At 35.7% G+C, this 21,793-nt stretch overlaps 2 protein-coding genes across 2 annotated transcripts in view; both read left to right on the top strand.

Moving 5' to 3' along the window:
• The first annotated feature begins 2,065 nt into the window (after positions 1 to 2,065).
• Positions 2,066 to 4,415, top strand: LOC109279464 (structural maintenance of chromosomes protein 4-like). Its single transcript, XM_019471971.1, has 4 exons — positions 2,066 to 2,195; positions 3,337 to 3,515; positions 4,120 to 4,311; positions 4,392 to 4,415. The coding sequence occupies exons 1-4, from the start codon at positions 2,066 to 2,068 to the stop codon at positions 4,413 to 4,415; spliced, it is 525 nt and encodes a 174-aa protein (XP_019327516.1).
• A 1,644-nt stretch (positions 4,416 to 6,059) lies between these two features.
• Positions 6,060 to 21,793, top strand: part of SMC4 (structural maintenance of chromosomes 4) — a 43,274-nt gene continuing 27,540 nt past the window's right edge. Inside the window, exons 1-5 of the mRNA XM_009278981.2 lie at positions 6,060 to 6,145; positions 6,735 to 6,930; positions 8,072 to 8,250; positions 8,855 to 9,046; positions 10,841 to 11,017. Of these exons, the coding sequence (XP_009277256.1) occupies positions 6,774 to 6,930; positions 8,072 to 8,250; positions 8,855 to 9,046; positions 10,841 to 11,017 (705 nt within the window). The 5' untranslated portion in view covers positions 6,060 to 6,145; positions 6,735 to 6,773. The remainder of the gene's footprint in view (positions 6,146 to 6,734; positions 6,931 to 8,071; positions 8,251 to 8,854; positions 9,047 to 10,840; positions 11,018 to 21,793) is intronic.

Raw genomic sequence — 21,793 nt, 5'->3', positions numbered from 1 at the left:
CTCAGGGCACTTCCTTGGGCAGGGGGTGCTGAGGGGGAGGGCAGGGGGGCGGCGGGCTCTGCCCCGCGCCTTACTCTTTCCCCTTTCCTTCTTGCCCTGAGAGAGCGAAAGGCGGCGGTAGCCCCTTTCTCGGGGCCCGGGCGGGGGCTGCAGCCGCGGGCCCCTTTCCCGAGGGGTCCGGGCTGCCCGACGGCCGCTCGGTCACCGCGCCGGCGGGGCACGGCGCCCGGCGTGTCCGTCCTGGCTGGTGTCGGCAGATGGGTTTGGGAAGGGTGGATGAGAGAGGGTCCTTTGCAGCCCAAGGGAGAAAGCCCAAGGTTTCCCGCTGTGCCCTTATGGACCTCTGGGGAACGTGAATCAGAGACCCACCTAGGACGGGAAAGTACAGGAATACGTTTCGGTAGCACGGAGGCCCGATTTTAATCTGCTTACAAAGCAGGGACCCTTCCGTAACTAGCTCTGCCTGCTCCTTTTATGCTTGAAGTATGAGACACAAATCATAAGAAAGTCCGTAACGACTTGGAAAGACCGTGACAAGGGTGTAGTTGGACTCTTTAGATCAACGGATGGATTAAAAAAAAAAAAACCAAACCAAAAATTTTTCACTGACATGGGTTATCGTTATCAAATTTAACCGGCTGTTAATAAGGAAGCCTTTCTGTCCGTCTCTGACTCTTTTTCACCATCCCTGTAACAAAAACGGCACTTGGCAGGAGATCGTCGAGAGATGCTTTTAACAAACACCTTTGAGCTGACTCAGGGGAGGGGCTGAGCACGAATTTGTTAAATTTGTTAGAGAGTATGTGGCAGCTGATTTATCGGGATTTAAAAGCTGAGGTCAAGTAGTTATGCTTGTTCATTCTGTTGAAGTATCTGGGGGGGAAGGGTTGGTAAGGTAAATAGGTCTATATTGCACAATTCTGTTGGAGTGGAGCAGTTTTGGGAAAAAAAAAATAAATCTGGTACTTTGAGAGGCTGTAATTGTCTGAGACAGCCATTGCGGAACACTTCTTAACAGGGGCATAGATTCAAATTGCCTTAAAATGAGTTCTTTCTCTCATTTCCCCCCCTCCCCCATTGTCCCAAATGAAGGACTCTCATGAGAGTGTGGGTTGGGGGTAGGTCTGAAAACGTCAAATGATTGGCACCAATTGTAAGATGACTTTCTAACCACGTCAGTTTTTTATCTTGCGAGAAGTAAACTTTCTCATGTCTGTTTTTCTGCGAACTAACTTCGCCACTTGCAGCAATTTAAACTCTTTGGAGAGAGTTTTGCTCCTGCAGTCGTCTTTCTTCTCATCGGTTGCTTTCTATTTATACTTTTTGGGAGCTGTGCTTAAGTGCCAGCTGATGGACTTTTGTAATGTTTCGTTCTTGATCAGTTAACTTTAACATCACAACTAGATTAAGGTATTTTGTTTCGCTTTCTCTGTTAAATGTTGAGTGTTGGCAAGTAGTGGTTGTGTTATATTTTGTGAAATGAATGTGTTGATTATAACTGTTCAAGAGTCAAGTCTTTGCTATAATTATGCAGGTCTTTTTGTTTATCTATCCATATAAAATACATAGTCAGTATGCACTGTTGAAAGTAAAATGTGAGTCGGGTCTGAAACATGTATGTAAAGAGTGCTTCCAGAAGACATATGGCTACTCAGTTTGTTATTGCGAATGTGTCTTTAACTCTTTTGCCCCCAGCATCATGGTTGCTTTCTCTGAGCATAGTAACTACATTGAACATGGCTGTATGAGTTTTCAGTAGGTAGATTCATGCAGTTTCTACAGATTAGGGTTGGTCCGTTGTTTTGGGGGGTGATGTATCTTAAAATATATCATTATGAGGCGAAGGTTGAGGTTTTGTTTCAAATTTGGATTTTTGTATTCAAAATACCTCTAGTCTTTAGTTTCTAAATTAGTCAAACATCTGGGCAAACATGTAGGTATATTCCTTAGAGGATTGTAGTTCAATGCTTAGATCACGGGGTTTTCTTGTTTATGTTAGCAAAGGAGATAGATCCCTTCAGTAGTTTGATTGCTTGGAATGGAAGGGGAACAGCCAACAGAGATCATGCCAAGCAAGAGCACCAAAACCTCTACAGCAGCCCATCGGAAAGGCAGAGAGCCCTTAGAGGAGTCCACCAGTGACATGGAAGTGGAAAATGAGGGCAACAGACAGCTTGGCGAAGTACCTCCACAAGGTAGGTCTGAATATTGTGGTTCTGATGGTGTGTAAACTTGATGATAGTACCTGTTTAGCAACAACATTCAGTTGAATTTACCAGCTGTTCCAGATAGGATTTGCTCTTTTCTCTTCTAGAAAGGAATATTGAAAGCCTTGACTCCTGGCAAGTTTAAACTGCTTTTAAAATGGTAAAGAGGGCTTGCAAAGAGTTAAAGTGTTTGGACCAGTGATTTAGTACAAGTGCAAAAGCAATTTATAGACTTTCTCCTAATAAAGCCTATTTCGTATTCCTGATCTGTAACATTGTGCTTAAGATTGTGGTACAACAGCAGGATTTTTCAAATTTATATGCAGCCAATGGTATGGGATTTCTTGGAATGGAATAAATGTCAAGTTTATTTACTTAACTCTTAAAATGATTTGACTTTCTTTTTCATGAAGCAGTGTATTTTCTTGAGTTTCTTAAGTTGAGTTTTTGCTGAAAATGGCTGGAAAAACAGCAGTGTGTGTCTCTTTAGGTGGCCAGATATGCAATTGTTAAAGCAAGGTGTTTGACAAATGGACTAATATGTTTAAATTGGTGGCAAAAACTACTGTCTATTTGAAGAAAAAGTTGCTAGTAACTGTTGAAAAGCTGCTTTGCTTACAACTAGCTGATATCCAGGGGGCCAGTTTGTTTTCGTAACAAACTTCCTGTCTTTGCAGAGTAGTTGTGCTGTCATTACAGCTTTCAGAGCATTGTGCAGCGATCCCCAAATCTTGCAGAGTGACTTGTGAGCACGCTTGAAATGTGGCTTTGCACTTATTAATGAGAAAGACTTTGCCTGTTTCAGATTTGTAGGCTTATTGTGACAGTTGTAGCTATTGTAATTGCAGAGTGCCTATTAAAGTGTGTTAGAATAAGAATTACATAATGAAAGAACAAACCCACTAGTGAATCGATGGGACATCTTAAGTATCTCTTTTTAAAGATTCAGTTCATGGAAAGAAGACTTTTAATTCCGCTTAGCTTATTTTAATAATTACAGGCAAAAGTATAGGTTTGAATCATATAGAAATGATGTTTGCTTTTCCAGTTGAACATTTTAAAAGGTGTCTAGTCATTGAGAGATTATAGTCTTTTTTTTTTCTTTCTGTTTATTTTGGATGTTTTTTAGCAGTCTCAAATGAGGTGCTTGATAATCGAAGTTTAGAAGAGATTTTGGGTAGCATCTCTCCTCCCCCACCTCCAACAATGACCAATGAAGCTGGTGCTCCTCGTCTCATGATAACTCATATTGTAAACCAGAACTTCAAATCCTATGCAGGGGAGCAAACTTTGGGACCTTTTCATAAGGTATCTTTCTTTTACCTTAAGCATTTTTTAAATGAAGGTGAGACTTCGCTGTGTGTTAGTATTCCTTCCTGTATTTTCATGTAAGCTTACCTCAAAATAGCTGAAAAATATTTAAGCTTTAGAATTACTTATGTAGTGATATTCTAAATTTTCATTATTGGACAGTAGAGAAAGCAGTTAAGTGCAACTTTGTGATACTGTACAATTTTAATTTGTCAGTAAACCTTAAAAAAGCACACTTTTCTCTTTATTTCGTTTACTGGAGAACTTTTAGGGGTGTGTTTGAAGAATGAGAATATTTTTTAGTGCCCACAAGAGACTTACGTGGCTAATCATGAAACTTTCCTTGTGAACATGCTTGCTAAATGCAGTATCGCTTTGAGTTAACAAGTTAAAATTTAGAAAGCTGAGCTGAGGTGTGGTTTTTTTATTAAATAAGTTGTACTGCTTTACCTTTGGCAGTAAAAACTAAGCTATCAAATAGTCTGCAGTTGCATGCGCTAGGAATAATTGTGTTTTAAACTGTTCACAAATGAAATGGGTGATGTACACTGGCCAGGATCTATTTCCCTTTGAATATCACTTTTTTCCTTCTATTATGCAGCGTTTTTCATGTATTATTGGGCCAAATGGCAGTGGAAAATCCAATGTCATTGATTCAATGCTTTTTGTGTTTGGGTATCGAGCACAAAAAATTAGATCCAAAAAACTCTCTGTGCTGATCCATAATTCTGACGAACATACGGACATCCAGAGTTGTTCTGTGGAAGTCCACTTCCAAAAGATCATTGACAAGGTATGTATGCTTCTATTCAGAACAGTGGAGACTTTTTTTTCTTTAAGGATTTGAAAACTTTTAATATTTGGTTATTTTAGTTTGAGCTGGGGAAGACTTCATAGCATGATTAGTTTACATTCGGGGTGTAAAACATCAGTTCAAAGTTAATTAGCTTAAATTCCTCTATTGAGTAGTGCAGTTCTTAAAATATTAGTAGGGACTCTTTTTATTTTCTGCAGGATTAATATCTGGTGTATGTCTGCTTTAAAACTATTTAGAAATATGTAATAATCATTTTAAGAAGAAGTCGTTTTAGAGTTGTCATTTCGTTTACCTCAAGTAAATAAAACTTATTTCTGAAATTAATAGGACTCCTAAAAATTTAAAAGTCTGTTTGGACATGTTATATATTCTTAAATTTATAGTATGAGCACATATATATTAAGAAATAAAACCTATTTAAGCAAAACTTTTAAAACCAATTAGAAACTATTTTAGGTTATCTAAATTTAGAAAAATATATAATGAATCTGAAACTTTCTTATTTACACTTTATATACTGTAAACATGCCTGCAATTTTAAAACAGATTTTTTTCATCAAAAATTCTGGACCTCACATCCTACCACTAAATTTTTTTGAACCTGATATTTTGTTTGAAAGAAATAGAAAGTGTTGGCAAATTAAAAAAAAATATTTATTTTGCTTGCCACTTCATATATTGATAAAAACTTCTAGATATTTTTGTTGATTTATTGCAATTACAGTGCAAGGGATTTATTTCTCTTACTTCATTTAAATTTAATTTTTGTGCACACGTTCTAGCTGGAGTATCAACTGTTGAGTCTGGGATCAGTCAAAATAGTGGGAAATGTACACTGAAATTTCAAAAATCGTGTTAATAAAGTGGCAATATATTGAAGCCTTTGAAGGAACTGTTTTAAAAGACAATTTTTTTTTTCTTTGACTTGATATACATACACACATACCTTTTGCTTGTATTTATAATAACCAGATTTTAAAAATATTAAATTTATTCTTGTTTTTTTTCACTTGACTTTGTTTTAACCTCTAGGAGCTAACTTTATGATCTAAAACACTTCTGCATATACTAGATACCAATTTGATTATGCTCTTGGGGGATTGATCTGGGAAAGTGGTAGGCCAGTTTAAGTCTTTACAAGAAGCATGCATCAATTTTAACTTTTTAAAGTATAGTACCAGCTTTATTTTAGTTGCTGCTTTGTAGGTAAGTCTAAGATACCTTTTGAAGCCGATGATGTCCTATTTGTCACATCTTTGATGTTTTGCTTTTTTATCTTCTACAGTTTCTCTTTAGAACTACTCAGCTAAAAGTAACTCCTTTTCCTAGCACTATAAAAGAGGAGCTTAAAATGCAAACAGTAGTGTTTGAGGGGCATTAATTGTCTGAGACAGCCATTGCGGAACACTTCTTAACAGGGGCATAGATTCAAATTGCCTTAAAATGAGTTCTTTCTCTCATTTCCCCCCCTCCCCCATTGTCCCAAATGAAGGACTCTCATGAGAGTGTGGGTTGGGGGTAGGTCTGAAAACGTCAAATGATTGGCACCAATTGTAAGATGACTTTCTAACCACGTCAGTTTTTTATCTTGCGAGAAGTAAACTTTCTCATGTCTGTTTTTCTGCGAACTAACTTCGCCACTTGCAGCAATTTAAACTCTTTGGAGAGAGTTTTGCTCCTGCAGTCGTCTTTCTTCTCATCGGTTGCTTTCTATTTATACTTTTTGGGAGCTGTGCTTAAGTGCCAGCTGATGGACTTTTGTAATGTTTCGTTCTTGATCAGTTAACTTTAACATCACAACTAGATTAAGGTATTTTGTTTCGCTTTCTCTGTTAAATGTTGAGTGTTGGCAAGTAGTGGTTGTGTTATATTTTGTGAAATGAATGTGTTGATTATAACTGTTCAAGAGTCAAGTCTTTGCTATAATTATGCAGGTCTTTTTGTTTATCTATCCATATAAAATACATAGTCAGTATGCACTGTTGAAAGTAAAATGTGAGTCGGGTCTGAAACATGTATGTAAAGAGTGCTTCCAGAAGACATATGGCTACTCAGTTTGTTATTGCGAATGTGTCTTTAACTCTTTTGCCCCCAGCATCATGGTTGCTTTCTCTGAGCATAGTAACTACATTGAACATGGCTGTATGAGTTTTCAGTAGGTAGATTCATGCAGTTTCTACAGATTAGGGTTGGTCCGTTGTTTTGGGGGGTGATGTATCTTAAAATATATCATTATGAGGCGAAGGTTGAGGTTTTGTTTCAAATTTGGATTTTTGTATTCAAAATACCTCTAGTCTTTAGTTTCTAAATTAGTCAAACATCTGGGCAAACATGTAGGTATATTCCTTAGAGGATTGTAGTTCAATGCTTAGATCACGGGGTTTTCTTGTTTATGTTAGCAAAGGAGATAGATCCCTTCAGTAGTTTGATTGCTTGGAATGGAAGGGGAACAGCCAACAGAGATCATGCCAAGCAAGAGCACCAAAACCTCTACAGCAGCCCATCGGAAAGGCAGAGAGCCCTTAGAGGAGTCCACCAGTGACATGGAAGTGGAAAATGAGGGCAACAGACAGCTTGGCGAAGTACCTCCACAAGGTAGGTCTGAATATTGTGGTTCTGATGGTGTGTAAACTTGATGATAGTACCTGTTTAGCAACAACATTCAGTTGAATTTACCAGCTGTTCCAGATAGGATTTGCTCTTTTCTCTTCTAGAAAGGAATATTGAAAGCCTTGACTCCTGGCAAGTTTAAACTGCTTTTAAAATGGTAAAGAGGGCTTGCAAAGAGTTAAAGTGTTTGGACCAGTGATTTAGTACAAGTGCAAAAGCAATTTATAGACTTTCTCCTAATAAAGCCTATTTCGTATTCCTGATCTGTAACATTGTGCTTAAGATTGTGGTACAACAGCAGGATTTTTCAAATTTATATGCAGCCAATGGTATGGGATTTCTTGGAATGGAATAAATGTCAAGTTTATTTACTTAACTCTTAAAATGATTTGACTTTCTTTTTCATGAAGCAGTGTATTTTCTTGAGTTTCTTAAGTTGAGTTTTTGCTGAAAATGGCTGGAAAAACAGCAGTGTGTGTCTCTTTAGGTGGCCAGATATGCAATTGTTAAAGCAAGGTGTTTGACAAATGGACTAATATGTTTAAATTGGTGGCAAAAACTACTGTCTATTTGAAGAAAAAGTTGCTAGTAACTGTTGAAAAGCTGCTTTGCTTACAACTAGCTGATATCCAGGGGGCCAGTTTGTTTTCGTAACAAACTTCCTGTCTTTGCAGAGTAGTTGTGCTGTCATTACAGCTTTCAGAGCATTGTGCAGCGATCCCCAAATCTTGCAGAGTGACTTGTGAGCACGCTTGAAATGTGGCTTTGCACTTATTAATGAGAAAGACTTTGCCTGTTTCAGATTTGTAGGCTTATTGTGACAGTTGTAGCTATTGTAATTGCAGAGTGCCTATTAAAGTGTGTTAGAATAAGAATTACATAATGAAAGAACAAACCCACTAGTGAATCGATGGGACATCTTAAGTATCTCTTTTTAAAGATTCAGTTCATGGAAAGAAGACTTTTAATTCCGCTTAGCTTATTTTAATAATTACAGGCAAAAGTATAGGTTTGAATCATATAGAAATGATGTTTGCTTTTCCAGTTGAACATTTTAAAAGGTGTCTAGTCATTGAGAGATTATAGTCTTTTTTTTTTCTTTCTGTTTATTTTGGATGTTTTTTAGCAGTCTCAAATGAGGTGCTTGATAATCGAAGTTTAGAAGAGATTTTGGGTAGCATCTCTCCTCCCCCACCTCCAACAATGACCAATGAAGCTGGTGCTCCTCGTCTCATGATAACTCATATTGTAAACCAGAACTTCAAATCCTATGCAGGGGAGCAAACTTTGGGACCTTTTCATAAGGTATCTTTCTTTTACCTTAAGCATTTTTTAAATGAAGGTGAAACTTCGCTGTGTGTTAGTATTCCTTCCTGTATTTTCATGTAAGCTTACCTCAAAATAGCTGAAAAATATTTAAGCTTTAGAATTACTTATGTAGTGATATTCTAAATTTTCATTATTGGACAGTAGAGAAAGCAGTTAAGTGCAACTTTGTGATACTGTACAATTTTAATTTGTCAGTAAACCTTAAAAAAGCACACTTTTCTCTTTATTTCGTTTACTGGAGAACTTTTAGGGGTGTGTTTGAAGAATGAGAATATTTTTTAGTGCCCACAAGAGACTTACGTGGCTAATCATGAAACTTTCCTTGTGAACATGCTTGCTAAATGCAGTATCGCTTTGAGTTAACAAGTTAAAATTTAGAAAGCTGAGCTGAGGTGTGGTTTTTTTATTAAATAAGTTGTACTGCTTTACCTTTGGCAGTAAAAACTAAGCTATCAAATAGTCTGCAGTTGCATGCGCTAGGAATAATTGTGTTTTAAACTGTTCACAAATGAAATGGGTGATGTACACTGGCCAGGATCTATTTCCCTTTGAATATCACTTTTTTCCTTCTATTATGCAGCGTTTTTCATGTATTATTGGGCCAAATGGCAGTGGAAAATCCAATGTCATTGATTCAATGCTTTTTGTGTTTGGGTATCGAGCACAAAAAATTAGATCCAAAAAACTCTCTGTGCTGATCCATAATTCTGACGAACATACGGACATCCAGAGTTGTTCTGTGGAAGTCCACTTCCAAAAGATCATTGACAAGGTATGTATGCTTCTATTCAGAACAGTGGAGACTTTTTTTTCTTTAAGGATTTGAAAACTTTTAATATTTGGTTATTTTAGTTTGAGCTGGGGAAGACTTCATAGCATGATTAGTTTACATTCGGGGTGTAAAACATCAGTTCAAAGTTAATTAGCTTAAATTCCTCTATTGAGTAGTGCAGTTCTTAAAATATTAGTAGGGACTCTTTTTATTTTCTGCAGGAGTAATATCTGGTGTATGTCTGCTTTAAAACTATTTAGAAATATGTAATAATCATTTTAAGAAGAAGTCGTTTTAGAGTTGTCATTTCGTTTACCTCAAGTAAATAAAACTTATTTCTGAAATTAATAGGACTCCTAAAAATTTAAAAGTCTGTTTGGACATGTTATATATTCTTAAATTTATAGTATGAGCACATATATATTAAGAAATAAAACCTATTTAAGCAAAACTTTTAAAACCAATTAGAAACTATTTTAGGTTATCTAAATTTAGAAAAATATATAATGAATCTGAAACTTTCTTATTTACACTTTATATACTGTAAACATGCCTGCAATTTTAAAACAGATTTTTTTCATCAAAAATTCTGGACCTCACATCCTACCACTAAATTTTTTTGAACCTGATATTTTGTTTGAAAGAAATAGAAAGTGTTGGCAAATTAAAAAAAAATATTTATTTTGCTTGCCACTTCATATATTGATAAAAACTTCTAGATATTTTTGTTGATTTATTGCAATTACAGTGCAAGGGATTTATTTCTCTTACTTCATTTAAATTTAATTTTTGTGCACACGTTCTAGCTGGAGTATCAACTGTTGAGTCTGTTGAGTCTGGGATCAATTAAAATAGTGGGAAATGTACACTGAAATTTCAAAAATCGTGTTAATAAAGTGGCAATATATTGAAGCCTTTGAAGGAACTGTTTTAAAAGACAATTTTTTTTTTCTTTGACTTGATATACATACACACATACCTTTTGCTTGTATTTATAATAACCAGATTTTAAAAATATTAAATTTATTCTTGTTTTCTTTCACTTGACTTTGTTTTAACCTCTAGGAGCTAACTTTATGATCTAAAACACTTCTGCATATACTAGATACCAATTTGATTATGCTCTTGGGGGATTGATCTGGGAAAGTGGTAGGCCAGTTTAAGTCTTTACAAGAAGCATGCATCAATTTTAACTTTTTAAAGTATAGTACCAGCTTTATTTTAGTTGCTGCTTTGTAGGTAAGTCTAAGATACCTTTTGAAGCCGATGATGTCCTATTTGTCACATCTTTGATGTTTTGCTTTTTTATCTTCTACAGTTTCTCTTTAGAACTACTCAGCTAAAAGTAACTCCTTTTCCTAGCACTATAAAAGAGGAGCTTAAAATGCAAACAGTAGTTAAGTCATTCAAGACTTCCTAATCTAAAATTTAAAGGGTGGCACAGCCACTTTAAATTTGAAGTAGGCCTTTTCCTTTGTGATTTGAAGCAGTGGTAAAGAGAATAAATTATTTTTAAAGCAATAGCTTGTATTAGAGGTGGAAAAGGCATAATATGAAGGCCATTCAGTTTAAGTGATTTGGGCTATTTTTTTTTGTCCGGTTCTCAAGGATTTTTTTTGGTTTTTTCTCTCTTTTTTGAGATATGCAGCTTTAAGACAGTTCCCACTTCTACTAGACCTCAGAGTGCAGTTGACTTAAAACCTGAACATGGTAAAACTTCTGTGCTTAATTGTGAAATGAGGTAAACCTGTGATACAGTAATTGTTTTTCTGGCTTTGTTTTTCCTTAAAACAGGAAGGAGATGATTACGAAGTCATTCCTAACAGCAATTTTTGTGTATCTAGAACTGCCTATAGAGATAATTCTTCTGTCTACCACATCAATGGAAAGAAAAAGACATTCAAAGATGTTGGTATTCTTCTTCGAAGCCATGGAATTGATCTGGACCATAACAGGTTCTTAATTTTACAGGTTGGTGTATGAATAAAAACAATTTTAAGTAAAGCTATATTTCCAGTTGTAGTTATAAAAAATACTGCCTAGCTTTTAAGTCTTGTATTTGAGGCCTTAAAGTACTCTAGCAGCACATCATGGTTTGCATGCACTAATAAAGATGCGAATCATTATTTGCTGCTTTAGAAATTTAAGGAAGAGAAACAGTTGAAGATACTAATAAATTTTTCTATTAACAAATTTGTGTTCCTGACATGTGGATGAATAGAAGAGTTGTCATACTTGTTCCGCCCTAGCAGCACGTAAATATTGGTGTAGTAAAATAAACCTTAAACCCCAATATTATCGTGCTGCTTAAGCGTGGCAGAGATTCAGCAACTTGTTTATACTTTAGATAAAAGTGCATCAATATTAACTTAAATCGTAATGATTCTACTGTTAAGTTCTCTACGGCGCTCATATATAGACATGGTTTTACTGGAGAAGTATGTATATAAAAATTAACTGTGCATAAAAATTGAGTGCAAGAAAAAACACATGAAGTGTACTTTTTGTTTACACTTGTTTAACAACTGTAGAGGACTCAAAGAATGGGAGGTTTATAGCCAATTCAAGCTATGTTTTTAAAAGCTACAGTTTACAGCTCATACTGTAAAAATAATCATAGAATTTGTCAATATAATATCACTTATATTCACGTTTGACCTTAAAATTATAAGGCTTGCTGGCATCTGTTTGCTGTTTAAAAGACAGGCTGAAGAGAACCACACTAATTCTTTCTCGTTTTTAAATAATAATGGAAAATTTTGCTATGTGCCAAACAATTACTTAAAATGTAAATTGAGTTAAAGTAGTTGATGGAAGTATTTAAATATTAATTCAATTGAGTAACTATATCTGCAATTACCTGTAATTATTTCACTACTATTACTAACAGGTCCCAAATCTACTCTTGAAGGATCATGGCCTAGAAAATTAGTGAACAGTGGGAGCCTCCCAAGGTCTGAAATTTTTCAATAGCGTTTATTTTAGGCCTGTTTCTGTCAAAGGAGCTTCCAGTTCCCCTCTAAAAAAAAAAAAAAAATCTAGATAGGTCGCTGTGCTTGCTTCACTTCCTCAAGCCTTTTCGTGCAGTCCTTTTTTACAGTTACACCCACAAAAAGAGGATATATCTGTTTTGAAGTCTCCATGCCAATTAATTATTCCCTCCAACACTTTATTCCTGTATTTTCTGTTACAAGATGGAGTGAGAAATACCTCCAATAAAACAACTGTCGTAAATACACTCTTTTTCTATACAGTTGTTCTGAAGTATTTTAGCAAAATTTCTAAAAGGGAGAGAATGCAGAGTCAAAGATTAAGCTAGGTGGAAATTATGGTGCAGAGATATCTAAAGCTTAGTGTTAAAGAACATGCCCTTTTACCACTGGAAGGAGGGGAAGGTAACATTTGGGAGGGAGTATTGCTAAGCTTTTTTAATTTATTTTATTTTTCCCCCCCAAATGTGATTTGTTTTCTTCTCCCATTAATTGTTTCCCAGGAAGTTATCAATGAGGAGAGCATACCTTTTCCTAAAAGCTTGAGTTTTATGCTTTCCACCTGTACAACGGGAAATAAGGGGGAGGTATAACCAATATTAAGGCATAAAGCAATGGTTCCCACCATTATTTTTTTCTTTCATTCCGCTAGGCTCTGTGGGTAGTGTATTATCATGAATGGCAGAGGAAACTCTACTGAGATTTTCTGTGTTTCTTTAGTCTTCCTGACTGAAGCAAGGTCCTACCTCTTTGCACATAAGGTTTTGCACCTTTTTAAAGTGAAATCTACTGATCTGGTGATTCAAAGTTGAGTACTTCCCAGTTGGGAAATGTAGCAATACTTTCCCATAATGACAGCAGAACTTCAAAACCCAAATACTAAAAATTATAGTTAGAAGTAAATGAGACCATGTTAGAAGGCTAAGGCTGTGAACTACTATCACAAGGGCTGCCCTTTTTTCCCTAATGTTTTTCAAATTAAGTTATTTAAAATTGGAGGGATAAGTAACAGGTTTATTTAGGTTTTGCTCTGCTCTTAGGCTACCCTAAGTTTAACTTGATATCAAGTCAGAGTAATTTCTCATTTAAAATAAGTTATAAATCTCTTTGATTTTTGACTATGTCAAGAGGGTGTAATTAAAGTATTTCACTTGTAATATAGATTTTGGGCAAAAATGTTAATTAAGGATTATCAAATGCTGGTTTTGGTCTGTGACAGAATATGTGCTAGTTAGTACTAAAGAAAAAGTTGTAAGAGAACATATTCTACATGTAGTAACAAAACCTTTAGATACTTGATTATATCTTGCTAGCATATTTAATGTTACTCAGTGGAAAATGTTTGCTTTTTAGAAGACTGCTTTATTTTTTTCAGTTTCTTGTCCCCATTTCACCCCCTATTCTGCAGTCTCTTTCTGACATAGCAGATTTGGTGCCTTGTAGGATAAGATTTAAAAGCTTAGGCCAGACTGAATTTTGTAAAAGTTGGATAGGGCATGGTACAGATACTTCCGCTGATGCCATACTGAAAATATTAAAATCAAACTACTGATGACTTCTGAGAGTAACACTACAAAAAAAGACCTGTGGAAAAACAGAATATGTAAGACTAATTGAGTAGTTCTAGAAGTATTAAAAATTCTGTGCCTGAACTAGCTAGTTGAAAAAAATCTTGTTTAAAAATGGTTTTGGTTACAATGGGATATTGCCAACACTTACCAGGAGGAGTTTGTCATTTTTGTGATCCTTAAGTTCTAACACTACATATTTCATGTTGTTAATAAATTGCTATATGCTTTTATACTTTAGGAATAGACAACTGTTCAGTGCATTTTTAATGAGCTTTCCACAGCCTGAAACTGCAACAGGAAAAAATGCATCTTGTTGCTTACAAAAAAAAAGTATGCTAAGCACTGTAGTAAAATCTAGCATCTTGCTGCTATTTTTCTGTCTTCCACACGTAATGCCCCAGCTTCAGTAACTTGTATATCTGTAAAGAACAACAAATAAAATTACTTAGCTTTTCTCAAAAGATTTACTTGGAACATCAGTGTATATATACAGAAAACTTGTGTGGGTTCTGTGCTCTGACCGGGCTGGGCAAAACTCAGAAGGTAAGTAGGTTTGCTGTTGCTCAGTAGTGACTCCTCTGAACAGGTTAACCTTGAGGCCAGAAAAAAAATCTCAGCTCCTTTATCCTGGCTGGTTTGCCTCTAAGGAATTATTAAATAAATGGGGAGCATTTGAAGCAATGTCAGTTTTGGACATCGCAGGGTAGGCATGTCTGGGGAGCAAAGCAAGCTGGTTGTGGACAGCAACCATTAATGCCTGTTGAAATTTGCTTTTGCAGTCTTTCAAGGTAAGAGAAGTACAGTCGATAAAAACTTTTTAAAAGGAAAGTGGAGTTTCATAGGTAACTCCCATTCAGCAACTTTGCAAGTGAATATTGTAGAAATGGTAATAAATGGCACAAAACTCTGAATTAATTTTGTACTAAAAGACAGTATCATGGGAGCAGACTTCTGTGAGTTGATTTCAATTTATTTTAGAAGCTGCTTTCTTTCAAACAAATGGAAACTGTTTTAAGTAAATTTTGTACTAATTACAGTAGTACTTCACTTAAATGTATTTGATAGACTTAATTAAAATATTCTCATGTAATCTTAAGCAAGTACAAACAACTACAGTGATTTTTATATGTATGTATTTTTGTAACTGATTGGAACGGCATTTTCTAATGTACTAAGTCTTATCCTATGGCAAGACTATGTTGCCAGAAAGGAAGTTTAGTCAAGTTTTTCACCTGCTGCTTTGTGGAAATAATGTAGGAGTCGCTCTTCCAGTGTATTGGAGAGGAAATGAGGGAGAGCAGATTTTCTTCTCACTCTGAGATAAGCCAGAAGTTCCCGATTGTTGAGGTCTGCTTTCCTAATGAGGCACACCAACATTTGAGCTAAAGCACCGAGTGGAGCACTAGCTGAAAAGCTCTACTGGGATTATAAATGGAGATATATGCTGCCAACATTGGTGGTGAAGAGAGGTTTGTTCTAGAAAGGTCAAGGACAGCTGAGCTGAAGTGGTAGGAAGAATTAAAGCAAGTGTGATAATATAATTAAGTAAAACCAGATTCTTTGAATAAAATGTTGTGTAAAAATAGAAGCCTCACACTGATTCATAGAGGACAGAATCAATTTCACTGACTGTTTAAATATTACGCTTTATGCTGAAGTGAATATAGAGCAGTGTAAGATCTGCTAATATGTCTATGTGCAGTTTCAAAATGCATTCTCTTACATTATCAGAAAACTTATGTTGGCAATTCCTATGATTTTTATTTTGCAAATTGCAACATTTTAATCAGTGTTTATTGAGCTTTCTTCAGAAAAATAGGGGACTATGAAAAGTGGAGGAAAGGACTTTTCTAGGGGCAGTGTATAATTGAAAGTGATCAGTTAAATAGTTTAATTAGAACATACCAATAATCTTAAGTCAAACATTGTAGGTTGAGTTTGACAATAAGTGACTTAGATTCCAAAGTGAGTCTAGATTTGCACTCAATTTGTATTCTTCTATTAAATACAAGAATGTCCTTAAGAAAGGTTCTAAAATTATACAGATGTGCAAACAGCTTGACAAAGGCTACTTTTAAATTATTTCCAGAATGCAGAATAGTAGTTTTGTGCAAACAACTGAATGTTGTATAACAGGCTAATTCTAAGTCTTTCCTCATCTTTGGACAGTAGTGGCCTTGTAGATTTGTGTATGTGCATTTATTACTTATTTGACTTTCTTGATTTCCCACCTAGCTTATAACACTTTTCTTGGAAGGCGGAGAATGATGTTGAGTATTTGATACTTTCTCCCCTCCTGTATATTTGCCATCTAGTAAAATTGAAGGGTAGAAATGAGATATGACTGCAAGCATTAAGTAATAGCAGCAATAACATGGAATTGGAAAAAAAACCTGTTGTGGCTTACAACAAGAGCTGTATTACAGTCATGTTTCTAGGAGAAGGGTTGATGTTCGCTACTACTTTTTCTGTAATTTTACTCCCAATTGACTTTTGCTGCAGTTACAAATTCTGTCAAACAAACATGTAGAATTGGAGCTGCATCAGAAAAGAACCTGAACCTTATTAGTTGTAATTTAGTATTAATGCTAGTTCTAATGTCAATGTTCAAAAGTGGGTTAGAATAGAAGACCAAAGAAGGAAAAACAGTAATTGGAATTTTGCAAAATTAGTTTTGGATTTTCTATCTTTTAAGTCTCTGTAGAAAAATAGATTTATAGTAAACACTCTAAATGTTCTAATGTGGTTTCTCCTTCAAGCAAATCCAAGGTGCCACTGGTTTCATTCTCCCGGCTGCGTAAGTCATTGCTCTTCCTTTTGCTGATGATGCTAAGAAGTTGTGTGCATTGTGTTTTCAACTCCTGTAGCTGGCTGGTGAAATACTTGCAAAATCTCTTGTCCACGTTTCCCTTGCTCTGGGAGAAATGCTTCACTGTTTGAAAGAAATTGAAATATAGCTGTGTTCCATAAAATAAGATTACAAATTCTAAACTTTGCTACTATCTTATTAAGAGAAGTTTGCCTTATGCCAGGTCAGTTCTATCTAGCCTTCCATATTAAAAAGTTAAGAAAAGAATTGAAATTGGGTTATAATTTGGATTGATCAAGATTGATTTTCTTCAATAGGACGAACAATAACAGATTTTGCCTATGGCTACTATAATCCCTGACAAACCTTTGAGTTAGAGGTGGCTGTTTTAATTGCAAGTACTGTTTTCTCAGCATTTTGGATACGCTGGCTACTACTCAACTGTTTGCTTCAGTTCAGTGCTTAAAGGACAAGTTCTGTTGATCACCTGTTGCATATAAAGAAAACCCTATTGTTTCGGAGTTCAGTGTGGTATGAATTTTCCGAATAACTCAAATAGCCCTTTTTTGGGAACAAACGTTCATGCTTAAACCATTTTAATCTAAAATTCAACAAGTTTACATTAAATCTTTTTTATACGTGCATAATGCTCTGTCACAAACATCACAAGACCGTTAATCTTGTGATGCTTGACAAAGTTAAATTAAATGATGTTCTGACCACTGTCTACATTTGCATATTACTTAAATGAAATGGAGTTATGTAATGCCATAAAGTTGCAAACTGTAATTCATTTAATCAGTTAATTTAGTAAGCAAATTGAATATACATAATGACAGTATTAGGAAGTTACAAGATTATTGTAATTGTGCTGTAACAGGTGTTATGCTCGGGATTACAGTATAGCCTGCTGATACCCATCCATCACTCAAAGAACTACCTGAAAGGAGGTTGTAGCGAGGTGGGTGTCAGTCTCTTCTCCCAAGTAACAAGCGATAGGACAAGGGGAAATGGCCTCGATTTGCACCAGGGGAGGTTTAGATTGGATATTAGGAAAAATTTCTTCACCGAAAGGGTTGTCAAGCATTGGAACAGGCTGCCCGGGGAAGTGTTCTCTGGGAGGGGAACACAGGGAGGGACTCCCCTCCAGGGACTCACCATCCCTGGAGGTATTTAAAAGACATGTAGATGTGGTGCTTAGGGACATGGTTTAGTGGTGGACTTGACAGTGCTAGGTTAATGGTTGGACTCGATCTTAAAGGTCTTTTCCAACCTAAATGATTCTATGATTTTTGGACTCAATAACAAAACGTCCTTTTATGGGTGTTTGAAAAGCCTTAAAAACTAGTATGTTACCAAAAGTATGCTACCATTACAGTGAAACTAATAAAATACTGTTCTGAATTTAAAAAAAGCTGTGATTGCATTAAAAATACCAAGTATTATAGCTACAGTTGTCATATCTAAAATTTTGCGATGGTTTAATGTAATCTTGAAACAAAATTACCTGTTTTGACCGTAACCCCAGCTGACAGCTTTCTCTCCAAGTACTGTAACACTTCTGCTACAAGGCAGGAATTAGAAATTGGACAGACTGTAGTAGCTAGGCTTATTTTACTTTTCATTACTCCAAATGCTGGTGTAGCAAAAGCATTCTGAAATGAAGCTATCATCTTTTATCAGTGCAGAACCACAGCTAGGTAGATTTGACATCTAGGTATGACAGGGTAAATCCAAATGTTGAAACTTCAGGAAACTTCTTATGAGAGGAAAATATCCAGGCTATTACAGGAGATGCTCCCTATTTGCAATTGGCTTCCTTTGTACAACTTGAAGAAGTAAGAAGGCTTTCCTCCTGCCCAGCACCTCAAAGGTGGAGAAAATGTAAATAAGAAGAACAGCTTGTATAAAGGATTTGTCTAATTTACCAGTATCGACAAAATGTGTGATTTTTTAAGCCTGGATTCAATTGATAAAACACATTGAAGTTCCACAAAGGGTTCAGAAGATTTCTTGTGTTCTACTTGCAACAGTTGAAGTGGGAAACTGAGACAAATAGCATGTCCTGCTCTCTAAGGTAATGCCTCGCTAAGTTTCTCAGCCATGTGTAAAAACGCGAAAGGTTTTTCCAATATATAGTATTGCATCTTCTAGGCAGTATTTTCTCTAAAACTGTTCCTCATTAGCAAAACTGAATGTGAATTTCAATTCAGTTAGATGTTACATTACTTCACTTTTGAATTCAACTAGTGTTGAAGAGCTCCTCTCCCAAAAACCCCTCCAAAAACTAAAACACGACGACTGCAACAGAAAATTCCCCTCAAAAAACACCCAAACTACCCAGTACTCCCCCCCGCCCCGAGTGCAGTACACTTCCATCTACTGGATTCTAAGATACAAAATTCCCTTGTTACAATATATGTTTTAATGTGTCCCTGCTTTACTGTGCTTCAAAAGTGTTCTTGATGTGTGGGTTTTAACACTCAAAAGTTAGTCCAATTTGTTAGGTTGTATAGGATCACGCTAATCTATCCCAAGGTTTTCAGCACTTTATTTTAAAGCTTCAGATTAAGACACCAGAAATTAAGTGACAACCCACAATCCTGGAAAATGGTTTTTACCTACTTGCTGCCATAATTTTTCTGTGCAATGCTAATAAAGTAGATATGGAAATGTTGTATTAACAGCTTAGTTGACAAAACTCATTGTGTTGCAAGACACTGTCTTTCAAAAGTTATTTTTTCCCAAATTTTCAGGGATGAGAAGAGGAGGCAGTAATTGGTAAGCAAACATTTTTCTCTATAGGTTCTCCAGAAATAACTAGTCATAATGCAGGCAAGTTTTTGCAACCAAAGAAAAAAGTATTGGTTGTTTCTTCATGAAGAGTTTTAAGGTTGCTGTCAGTAATCTTTCACTGTCAAAGGCTTTTTGCTAGCCCTGTCTCATTTCATACCAGAATTTTAAAATGGAATCTGATGGCTGTATTCTGAAACTCCAGAATTCCAGTTCCAGCACTATCACAGGCTGAACTGCTATTGGTACATAGCACAAATTACCAACAACTAGTTTATCAACATTTGAGGCTGGATAATGTCAGTATTGGGATTAGTGCATTATGCCATTCAGACTTCTTAGCTTTGTAATTAGTGCTTCAGTCCACTGACCCTACTCTCAATGTAAAGGAAGGTTGCTGGAACATAATGCTACTGTCTGCCAAGAGGAACAAACAGAAGTGAAAAGTAGTATCCTGTTTCAAGACTAATGGTAAGAGTTGCAGAAAGGCAGCTTAATGAGTAGGTCAAAACTTTATCAAGCAGTTTGATAACCTTGTTTAAAATTCAAATCTTCATATGCCAGAAAAGATTGGATAAACTCAGATTAAAAGGTTTCGGTTCTGAGAGGATCAGCTGTTTTTAGAAATGAATGTGTAATTTTAGAGAAAATAGTAGTAGTTCTAAGAAATTAGGTAATAGTTTAGGCATTTTATTGTCCCACCTTTTGAAGGCTACATGGAAGGTGAAATTCTTCACCTTCACAAATTTGCTCTAGGAATTTACATACAGCAATGGAGTGCAGCTATTTAAGTAAGCTGCCCGCATTGTTAGAGATGTGCTAGTCCTAATGAGAATTTTAGTCTAACGTGAATACAGAAGAGTGTGCATGCAACATAGAAACTGAAACTTGATGAATTCTGTCTATAATAATGTCTTAAATGTACAGTGTTCCTAAAATCCTTCTAGGATGAAAGTATAACTTCTACTGAAATGCACAGAACTCAAAATAGGTAGACCCTTGACTTGGCAGCCTCGTAACGTTAAAATAGTGATAGATTATGCTGATGATGTCGCCACTTCTGTCACTTCAGGCAACTTTATGGGCATCCACCCACTGCATCCTCATGGGCTTGAACATAGCAGGCACAACAAGTCCAGGCGCTCCTGGCTAGCGTATTTTGTGCTGCTGCTTCACCGTGTGCAGCACAATTATTATGAGCAATTCTTACACTGGTTTTTGAAGGCTCTTACAATTTACTTGCTTTAAAGTTTTTGCTCTTATGCACAATAGAAATTTAAATTTAGAAAGTATCTTAAACATCATGGCACTGAAATAATTCACCTCCTCAAGAGTTCGGCTATGCAAAGGAAGGCGGAATCTCCAGCTTCCAAGTTCCTTGAAGTAATTCCTCATACTTTTCACTAGAGGAAATGGCTTTCAAATGAGAATGGCTCTTGCCCTTTTTTTATAATGTTGTAGCCTGCTGTCAAGCAACATTTCTCATTATCTGCCACAGCGGTCAGTTAACTTTATTGCTTAGAAATTTCTCCACAGATAAACTTGTGTTCTCTATTAGAATGTACCAATAATTGTTTTCTGGTAACTGGTAAGCTGAGGCATTCTGTAGAAACTGTTATTTAGATATATGTTCTTTATACAGTATTTGAGTTGACTACCTCTGTTACTGGTGATGTGCCAGCATCCCAATGATAACTTCAGTCTGACATAGAAGACTTCACACACAATGCAGAAACTGAAATTGGGTTTGTAATTCCATTTAGAGTTCTTGCACTGAATGTAGAGCCTTCCCCAAATACTCAATGGATATTTGATGCTTTTTCATACAGTGATTACTTAACTTTTGTGGATGTTTTTTTTTCTTTTAGCTGTCTGCCAGTGTCACTAATGTCTTAGTGTTGACATCCATTTTGATTGTCTTCTCAACTAAATAGATGATTTACTTTTTTTTTTTGCACGTTGCTCCCTATCCTCTCATGAATTCATGCCTGTGAACTAGAGAAAGATAGCTGAGGCAAATAATTAAAGAGATTTCCTGGTGGTCCGTTCTGAGACTTTTTAAATTTAGGTGTGACAGCTATGTTAAGCATGCCCAAGCATGTGTTCTTTTCAAGAAATGTCTGCCTGCTGACTTAGTTTCACTTTCAAAAATGCTGTCTGTATTTTGAAAGGTCTTTTACTAGATAAATGAGCAAAGTTGTATTTTTGGTTTTTTACATAATTCAAATAATGAGTGAAGTAAAAAGCAAAGTTGAAAAGTTAGGAAACAGTTAAATTGACTACCAAGTTTTAAAAATGAAGAGTTGTAAAATGTTTTTCCCCTGTTAATCATTGTCATGACTACTTGCAAGAAGAGCAGGTACAACTTTTTCAGTCTCCTTTATCAATTAAAATAGCTGGAAACCTTTTCGTTTCTTAATATGTTAACTATAGGGGTGGACTAAACAGATTTCTTAATATATTGGTAAATAAAATATTAAATTATATTAAATATTAAATAATACTCTTATTCAGTTATTATTTATAGTTTCTAAATGTTTTCACTTTTACCCATGATAAGAAAAGAATCCAAGAATTAGTAGGT

Source organism: Aptenodytes forsteri, unplaced genomic scaffold (genome assembly GCF_000699145.1).
Source record: "Aptenodytes forsteri isolate BGI_AS27 unplaced genomic scaffold, ASM69914v1 Scaffold299, whole genome shotgun sequence".
Taxonomy (NCBI): domain Eukaryota; kingdom Metazoa; phylum Chordata; class Aves; order Sphenisciformes; family Spheniscidae; genus Aptenodytes; species Aptenodytes forsteri.
Note: the sequence above shows the minus strand (reverse complement) of the source record. Positions and strands in the feature narration are given on the sequence as shown.